The 9,694-nt window shown below is 32.0% G+C and overlaps 1 protein-coding gene across 1 annotated transcript; it reads right to left on the reverse strand.

Moving 5' to 3' along the window:
- Nucleotides 1-5,865: 5,865 nt before the first annotated feature.
- On the reverse strand, nucleotides 5,866-8,121 carry LOC130967624 (RING-H2 finger protein ATL47-like). The gene is made up of 2 exons (XM_057892569.1): nucleotides 7,991-8,121; nucleotides 5,866-7,857 (listed from the first exon to the last, which is right to left on the reverse strand). The coding sequence occupies exon 2, from the start codon at nucleotides 7,585-7,587 to the stop codon at nucleotides 6,619-6,621; it is 969 nt and encodes a 322-aa protein (XP_057748552.1). The 5' UTR covers nucleotides 7,588-7,857; nucleotides 7,991-8,121; the 3' UTR covers nucleotides 5,866-6,618.
- Nucleotides 8,122-9,694: the final 1,573 nt, after the last annotated feature.

The raw sequence follows: 9,694 nt of genomic DNA on the forward strand, positions 1-9,694 counted from the left end.
TATTCAGAAAATAAACCATCGATTGAATAGTGAGACCTCAAATTGTTTTGAAGCATTCAATCGATTGGGTAGTATAAACAATCGATTGAATGGTAAGAAACCCACATTTTAGTCATCGTTCAATCGATTGGGTAATATGACCAATCGATTGATTTTTGCGAAAACCATGCTGCCCAACAATTTTCAATCGATTGTTTTGTGATAACAACGTGTAGTCCAATCGATTGGGTTACCAGAAATTCAATCTATTGGTTTGATAGTCCAATCGATTGGTTTTCAATCAAACACTTATTAGGATTAATGGAAGATCTAATTCGTTATTGTTTTTGTTCTTGATTGTTAATAAACATGATAGATTTATGATAAAATAATTATTTATAAAATAAAAAATAGTTTTTATAATTAAATAAAATATATGAGATTAATTTGTAATTAAATTTAAAAAAAGACTATTTAGCCATTATTAAAAACACTTAAAAAATATGTTTTGTTATGGGACCATTTAATGGTCCAAATATTCTGGGACTACCGAATATTTTCAAATTATTAACAAATTACTAAAAATATGTTTTCTGAGACTACCATTATTGACAAATTACTAGCTGGAGTTTTGAATTGTTCAAACTTTCAAATTAATTTTGATACACAGAGTGACCTCAACACAAAGACAACGCTACTTTTTGAGATTTGGCTGTCATAGATTTTAGACCACCTTGCACATCTAACTTGTAACTTCTTTATACTTCATTACGCGTTGTATTGGACTACTCGACATAATAAAAAATGTTACCATAATTTATTATCTATTATATATTATTAATTTTACAATCAAAATTTATATATTATTTTTTTATTATAATTAAAATTAAATATTTTTTTTCAAAATTAAAGAGCTCTCCTCCTCTTTCTCTCTCTTTCTATCTCTATTATTTTTATCCACTCTATCTTTTTTATATATATTACCAATGACTAATTATATAAATTTGATAATCAAAATGTGTAACATGATATTTTTAGTTATATTATATTACTAAGAAAAAGTATGAGGAGTCAATAGAATATTTGTACAATGTGTACAATGGAGATTTATAGAGTATTAGAGATATAACCATTAGTGTTACTTTTTTCCAGAGTTCGATCCTTAATGAACTCCAAAATCAGTTTAAGCTTTTGGGAAGATGTTTATTATCCCTAGTACTCGGATGGTTATTCTAGATAATATGGAGGATGTTCATTTTGTAACTCAATAGCCCATTGTACACATTATACAAATAGTCCATTGTCTCCCTACCGGGATCCTATTACTAATTTAACAACTAAAATATGTCACATGACACTTTTTCATTAAAATTGAGATGAAATATTTTTCTCCAAAATTAATAAATTCTCTTCCTTCGTCTTCTTATTTATCTCTCTCCCCTTTGCTATTTCTCTATACCATTCACACTCTATATATAATTATAATTTATAATTTTTAGAGAAAATGACAAATAGGTCCCTGACCTTTTGTCCCGCAGGCATTTTTGTCCCTGAGCATTTGAAAATACTTTTAAATCTCCAACCTTCACAAATCTTGGACGGTTGAGTCCCTCCGTCGAATTGCCTCCGCCAGACCCGTCGGAGAAGTCTGATGTGGCTCCCCTGAGGATGACATGGCCCAACTAGTTGACACCTGGACTGCTTAGTGAAAAGGTGCATTCAAAAATTGGACAATTAAGACCCTAGACTACGTCATTTTGCCTTCATCCCTAATCCTTAAATTGATTGCGTTTCTTTCATAGAGGCCAGTGGTGAGGAGCTCAACCTGCATCAACCATGGCTGCCAATGTAGCATCAGCAACCTCAAGAAGAAGCCACAAGGGAGTAAGAGAAAAAAATTCTACTTCAAACTCAGACCCTTGTGTTGTGCACGACGGAGACCTGAAGGACGATGTCGCCCCGAGATGCTTTTGTATGTCTCTGTTTAGTTCAATATTCGAGGATTTATATGATAATGAGCAACATTGGTCAACTTAATTGGACAGGATGTCCCTAACACCTAAAGTGCTCCATCTAGCCAGGCAGCTTCTAGCCAGGCTGCATCTAGCCAGGCTCCAGATGTAAGTTTTATACATTCTTGTGAAATGTTGACTCTTGATGGATGTTATTTATCATAATGCTCATGAATGATGTCTTATGTATCACAACCAGGTTCCAAGTGCTGTGGCAGCAACACCAACCCCTGTAACAGCAGCTCTCGTGGCAGATCAACTGCAGCCAGGTCGTGTAACTAGAAGTACACATTTTCGGCCTCCACTTCAAGTTCCATCAACAGCTCACCAAACAGTTCAACCAAAAACTTCAAAGATCAAGTCCAAACAGAAGATATTCAGGCCACATGTCCCACTTTGTCCCAATTCACTCCCACCTCCAAGTCAGCCTGCAGCTCCACAGCTCCAACCACAAGGTGCTACACATGGCCCACAACCATCTCAAGTCAGGTCAGGACCTAGTACAGCAGCTTCCAAGGAGACATTGGCAGCAGCAAGCACAGCAACAACAAGACTGTTTAAATTCATTCCTAATCCACCATCCATCAATCCAAAGACATGAAGAAATATGACATCTTGGGCATCCCACTATGCCTTGTAATAGCATTTAGGAAACTTGAATGTGACAACAATATTTTTTTCTGAATTGGTTTTTTGGAGAAGCTCTTAGGATTTTATAAACTGTTGCAGACTTGTTAAGCTTACTTTTGTGATCTTAAGCTTCATAATGCTATACACTTGAACATATTTGTTTCTTTTTGGGCAGTTTTTAGAAAATATAACTGTCGCATATTACGTATAACTTTCAATATATGTTATGTATGTCTGTATAAAATTTTTATGCCTACTTTTCTCAATCATTCAATGCTTCTTTAGATACTGATAACATAATTTCAACAACCTATTGATAGGTTAATTTTAATTGCATTTAGATAGATAATAGGATACATAAATTATCTAAACAGCATGTTTCAATACGCAACAAAAATCTGGATCAACACATTTTCCTACTCTACTTTCTAAAATTCATTTCTTAGTCACTACATACATAAAAAGCAGCCACAACAGCACATATAACTATAACAACACAACAAGCTAATGGGTTTTTTTTTTCTTCTCTAGCATAGTAACCTTCTCCTCTAGAATAGCCATTCTATGATGAAATCCATCTTCCTCTTCAACAACTTCCGCCTCTTTCTTAACCAGAGATCTTTTATCAAAGATGCAACCACTGCTTCCAATTCTAGTAAGATGTTCATCGACCCAAAGAAAAAACTTACAATGTTGTTGGTTTTTCTGTCAAAATCTCCAAAATAATGAAGTTATGTAAAACCATTCAAACAGAACAAAATTCCTAGGTTTCTTATCTTACCTTATAGAATGGGCAACCCAAGAAGACTCTGTTTGGGTTGCTAATCGTCCTCGACATATACATTATCGCATAAACTCCACAGAAGTATCTCGGGGCGACATCGTCTTTCAGGTCTCCGTCGTGCACAACACAAGGATCTGAGCTTGAAGCAGAATTTTCTTCTCTTACTCCCCTGCGGCTTCTTCTCGAGGTTGCTGATGCTACATTGGCAGCCATGGTTGATGCAGGTTGAGCTCCTCACCACTGGCCTCCATGAAAGAAACGCAATCAATTTAAGGATTAGGGATGAAAGCAAAACGACGTAGTTTAGGGTTCAGGGACTTAATTGTCCAATTTTTGAATGCACCTTTCCACTAAGCAGTCCAGGTGTCAACTAGTTGGGCCACGTCATCTTCAAGGGAGCCACATCAGACTTCTCCGACGGGTCTGGCAGAGGCAATTCGACGAAGGGACTCAACTGTCCAAGATTTGTGAAGGTCGGGGATTTAAAAGTATTTTCAAATGCTCAGGAACGAAAATGTCCGCGGGGCAAAAGGTCAAGGACCTATTTGTTATTTTCTCTAATTTTTATTATTAATTTGACAAACCAAAATATGTCATGAAATATTCTTTGATTATAATTAAAATAAAATTTTTTCTTCAAAATTAACAAACTTCTTCTCTATTTTTCTTTATCTTTCTCTTTCTTTTTTGTCTCATTCTCTATCTTTTTCTATCTTTCCGTTCTACAAAAAATAAAATTAATAAAATAATATAATTCAAATAAATTTATAAAATTTATATAAAAAATATTATTATTATTAGATATTTTTTATTTTTTTATTTAGTTTTAAATTTTTGTCGCTTATCTTTTTAATTATATTTTCACTTTTTTTTAAATATTTATTATATATAATTTAGAGAAAATACTAATATTATATTTAATAATTAGAATCAAAATTTAATTATTTCAAAAAAAATTGTTTGAATTAATTTTATAACTATCAATATAATTTTTTTATATTAATACCTAATTATATATATAGAGAGAGGGGGGAGAGAGAGAGAATATATTATTTTTAAATAATAAATATGAAAATTAATTATTTTTTGTGTAATAACTTTAATATCTAATCAAATATAAAAATATACACATTAAATTTTTTTAAATTTTAGATAATAAATATTAAAATTAATTATTAATAAAAAATTAAACTCTTTCATATAAACATAATACTTAAAAAATTTATTATTTATTTTTTTATCTACAAAAATCATGATCTTCTTATCCAATGAAAACTTTTGTCTCCTATATATAATTTTTTGTAAAAATAATTTGATTTTATAATTTTTTTTATACTATAATCTATAATATCAAAACAAAACTGATACAATTTTAAAAAATTTATATTCTCATATTGTTATTACGGATAAAAAAAACTAGTTATTACATAATATAATAGTTGGATGGCAGTGTAATTAAATTAAAAGGTCAAGCTAATAACTCACTTGCATTTGTCCAACAAAACACATAACACGATACAAGTATACAACTTAATGTTTAACTGTCGTCCCCACATTAGAGTCGCATCAAACCGTGCAAAACATTAGTCATCAAAGCATTGGATTTGAGTCATTAGCTTATAATATTGCAAAGTTCCAATCACTCTTAATTAGGAAGAAAAACCAAATTTGGAGTCTCTGTCGTCCATAGTTGGTATCATTACTTAATGGGAATACGATTTCACTAAACCAACCACTCATTTAGTAAAGTAAGCTTTTAATAAGTCTACGTATTATATAATAACACATTAATTTTTCTTGGTTTTTGATTCACCCTGTGCTTATATATTATCTTGTGTCGGTGACCAACTTGAAGAGGTGGCGAATTATGGGAAAATAATGTGTCCTTACTCCTTACAAGGCCTATCGTGGGGACCCTTGTTGGCTTTTATATGTTTGCCTTAGTTTCTAAGCCTAAAGGAGTTGACCAATTCTTGGCCTTCTTGTTCTACCAGAGTATATAGGGTTATAGTAATATATAGTATGGGAACTGGGAAGTGATATCGGTAAGTTTTACATTTTATCTTCATTGATTGAGGAAATGGGTTAGAATTTGATTCTCATTAAGGAACTTGATTGAAGATAAAAAATCCATGGATGATATAAAAATTTTTTCACTAGAATTTAAAAAGGAAAAACGAATTTCGTACTATGTAGATTAGAAATACTGTGTTTCCCAGAGTTTCATAAATTATGAGTATAAAATTTTTCATGGATCATTCAATAGTTGTATATATCAATTTTCTTTACCTCTCAATTATATGATACCATGTGTACCATCTTTCAAATAATTTGGGTGAAAGTTAACTATTTTTCCTTGTTTTTCAACTACTACCTTCTTAGATTTAACGCTAAAAAAACAACTAATAAAATTAAACAATCTTTCATCATAATATGAAGGGAGAGGCTATTAGCCAAAACTTGAAAAAGAGAAATGTGTAATAATTAGATTGGTAGAACATAAAGAAAAAACTCCTTGACTCACTTTCCACCCATCTTTTCATATCTTAATAATGATCAAAATGTTAACCAGCACATAGAAAAGGAATGGAAGAACGCTTTGCTTGTTTTCTTTCACTTCTTTTTAACCCAAACAAGTTTAAAATAAAAGCATGCCTCCGCAGAAAACCAAAGCATCCAAAAAGCAACTCCTAGTTTGACACTTAACTTTAGTTTCTTTCTTTCTTACACTTTTGTCACTGAAACAAAAACATCACATGGCACCAAGGGACCACATTCTAAAATACTGTTGAAATCATCTCTTGTCATTGTGTTTTTTGCTAATCACTACATTGATCTGTCTCTTCATTTTCCTCATAAGACCACAACAAGCAAAGCTTTTCTTTTTTTTCTTCATTCAAGCAACCAAGTATAGCTTTTCTGGAAATTCCGGAACAAAACAGATGGCTACTTCTAATCCAGAAATAGGATTTTGTAAAAAAAACAAATAAAAAAATAATATTATTAATAAATAAAAAGTATGCTTTTCCTAACAAAAACTAGAAATTAACTCTGAACTCTCACCCAAAGGACATAGATTCTCAATTGATATTTGTAGCATAATTTACAAGTATTATCAGTAAAAAAGTATAATCAAAGTATGAAAGATCTGAGAGTGAACTCATTGAAAATATGTCTAAATCTGAGCAGTTTCATGTACCTTGATCTCTCTGTTCATCCATGCAAAGTTGCAGTGACATGAGAATTACCCAAATGAGTTTCTGGTGAGGAATTTGATACCTTATCCTTCCTAGACCATAGCCAAATCTTTGAAACAGAAAAGCTCTCACCTTTTCTAGCAATGTTGATCTTTTCCCCCTCAATATCCCCATCAATCGAAGAAGAATTTCCATACTGTGGAGCTAATCTTCCTTTCAATTTTCTCATACTGCCACTGGTGTCAGGGCATAAAGCCACTTGCAAATCTGAATCAGCAACCACATACTGAAAAGACCCCATTGAGAAGCATCTCCTCACATCAAAATTACTTGTGCTACTACTACTCTCTCCTTCACCTCTTCCCATGACCACACCTTCACCATTATTTGAGCTCCTGAATTTCCCAAGCCTAACAGAAAACACCCTTTTCCCACTCATTATGTGACTTTCTCCATGTTTGTTATTGGCAGAACCAGCCTCACCAACACCACTCCCTGAAACCCCATCTTCCCTTATTGGACCCTCAAATTCATAAACTGGGTTGTCAAATGCAAACCCTGGATCATAGAGGCTCCCTCTACAAAGGGGACAAGTTGAATTAGACATGAGCCATGTGTCTATGCAGTCAATGTGAAAAGCATGGTTACAAAGTGGAAGCAATCTCAGCATGTCTTGTTCTGAGAATTGACATAAGCAAACTGCGCAATCAAATGGTTCCTTCAAACCTATGATCTCTCTGTAGTAGAAAACTGGGAGAGCGTCTATGAAGGCCTGATCCAAGCCTGAATCATGGAGATGGAAGAGTTGCTGTAACTGTCTCTGGTATGCATCAGGTTCAGACATGTCAGGGAACCTATTTGATTGTATAATTGATGAAGAAGAGGACCTTTGCCTCATGAGGAATCTAACAACCAATTGAATGATACCAGAGATCAAGAACACAATAGCTAAGATCACTATGATGAAAATCACTGCAGGGTTCATTCTAATTGTTTCTTGTAAGGGGAAGAAGAAGAACAAGAAGAGGAAGAAGGTAAAGGTAGGATTTTGGGGATCTCGATAGCATCACTACTATGACAGATTTGGAAGTTAACCCAGTACATTCTAGAATACGTGGCTTGTGACTCTCAGTATTTGGATATTGCAACTATGTGTACAGCTTGATATGAAGTTGGAATCTTGCTTATTTGGGTGTTCAACCCAACTCAGACATTTTGACAAACAATGAACATGCACATAAAATCCTTGCACTTGCTGGAAGAAACAAAAAAATAAAAATTAAAGTTCCAAACTTTGGTGGAAAAACAAAAGGGTTATGATGTCTGGGGAAGTCACATTGAAGGGAAGCATATGCTGAAGAAATTGGTTAAGGTTGTAGTTGACCTACCTTAATTGCAGGAAATGATCATCATTTCTCAGCTACCTGAGGACTCGACACTCACTTACTCGGGACTCTAAGACACTTGCCTCTGACTCTCTCCCTGTCTCGGAGAATAATCAAATCAATAGCAAAAGAAGAGAAAAGAGAGCTACTTCTATGATCCATCTTGTCCCTACTCTAGGGCTTAGGGTCCTAGCCTCCTAGGCCTTTATTTTACATCATTTTTTTTTGTTAATTGTGTAAGACACTATTTGAGTCATAACAGTATGGGCCCAATATTGTAGTTAGTCAACATCACATGTTAAGCTTCAACCCAAAACACAAAATCTGTTATTGGATTTGTTTTGACTAAGAAGCCCAAATTCTAAACTGGAAAAGCCTATGTATCACACTTTTAGGGCCGAGAAAAATGAAACACCCATATACTATAGTAGTCATATATACAAAACCAAAGCGTTACTTTAGTAGTCATATATCAGAATTCCAAACCTTTTAAACCTTGAATAGCAGTGGTGAATTGGCTCGGATTAAATATGATCAAAATCCAATCTGATCACACTAAAATTATTGGATTAGATTTAATATTTATAATTTTTTATTTGAATTTAATCTGTATATTTGTAGGTCGGATCAAATATGGGATATACATGCAAAATATAAAAATATTTTAAAAAATTTATTATTAAAAAATATCAATAAAAGTTTTTTATTCTTTTAATATGTTTATTTTTAAAATATTATTAAACATATTTTTTTAAAATAATAAAATAAAATAATACAACATATATGATAATTATTAGTTGAAATAAAATATAAAAAAATATTTATTTATTTATTTATTCTTACGGATCCACGAATATGTGGATACTTTCCTAAAATTTACAATCCGATTTCATTAGTGTGCGAATCAGATTCAATCTGATCCGACAGCCTTACAGATCGGATCAATATCCGTAATTTTGAGTCGGATTCAGATAAATACTACGGATATGCAAATCAAATTCGATCCATAAACACCCATATTGAATAATAACAGGCAAAGCATTACTTAGTAGTCACAAAAAAAAAACCGTTACTTTAATAGTCATCATGTATGTTTTACAACAAATATATTCGAATTTGAAACAGATTTGACTATAGGCCAACTGATCAAGTAGTGGATGAAATCTTTAAATATTATATATGACTATATGTAATATAATGTGGATGAGTTTGTAATTATTAAGATTGGGGTCATCCAATCTATTTGACCTAAAAAGGAAAAAAAAAAACCTTGCATAATGAATATATTAACTAAAAGAAAGGAAAAAGTTTAATTTTTTTTGTATTGTGAATAATTTAATGATAATATCTTCACATAAAAATTATATTATAAATCATTAGATAAAGTAACATGTTTAACTGAATTATTTAACAATTTACAAGGTAATCTTTATTAAAATAAAGAATCATCATTAAAATATTCACTCATTTATATTTCTAAACACATGTATTATTTTTACATACTCAATCTGTCATTGATTAAAATGTGATCTCTACGCATTTTAACTATCATTATTGATTAGGTGTAAAATCAGTTTTTTTTTTTTTTTTGCTGTTTAAGAAACATTAATTGTATTAGTAAAAATATTTAATTCAATAATTTATAGCTTAAAAGCATACAACCTTGAGCATTATTTGACTAGAAACATAGACAATAATATTGTGAAT

This window comes from Arachis stenosperma, chromosome 3, assembly GCF_014773155.1.
Source record: "Arachis stenosperma cultivar V10309 chromosome 3, arast.V10309.gnm1.PFL2, whole genome shotgun sequence".
Lineage (NCBI taxonomy): Eukaryota > Viridiplantae > Streptophyta > Magnoliopsida > Fabales > Fabaceae > Arachis > Arachis stenosperma.

What these genes read in the sequence shown, in the direction of transcription:
- LOC130967624 (XM_057892569.1), bottom strand. Translation starts at nt 7,587, where the DNA reads ATGAACCCTGCAGTGATTTTCATCATAGTGATCTTAGCTATTGTGTTC.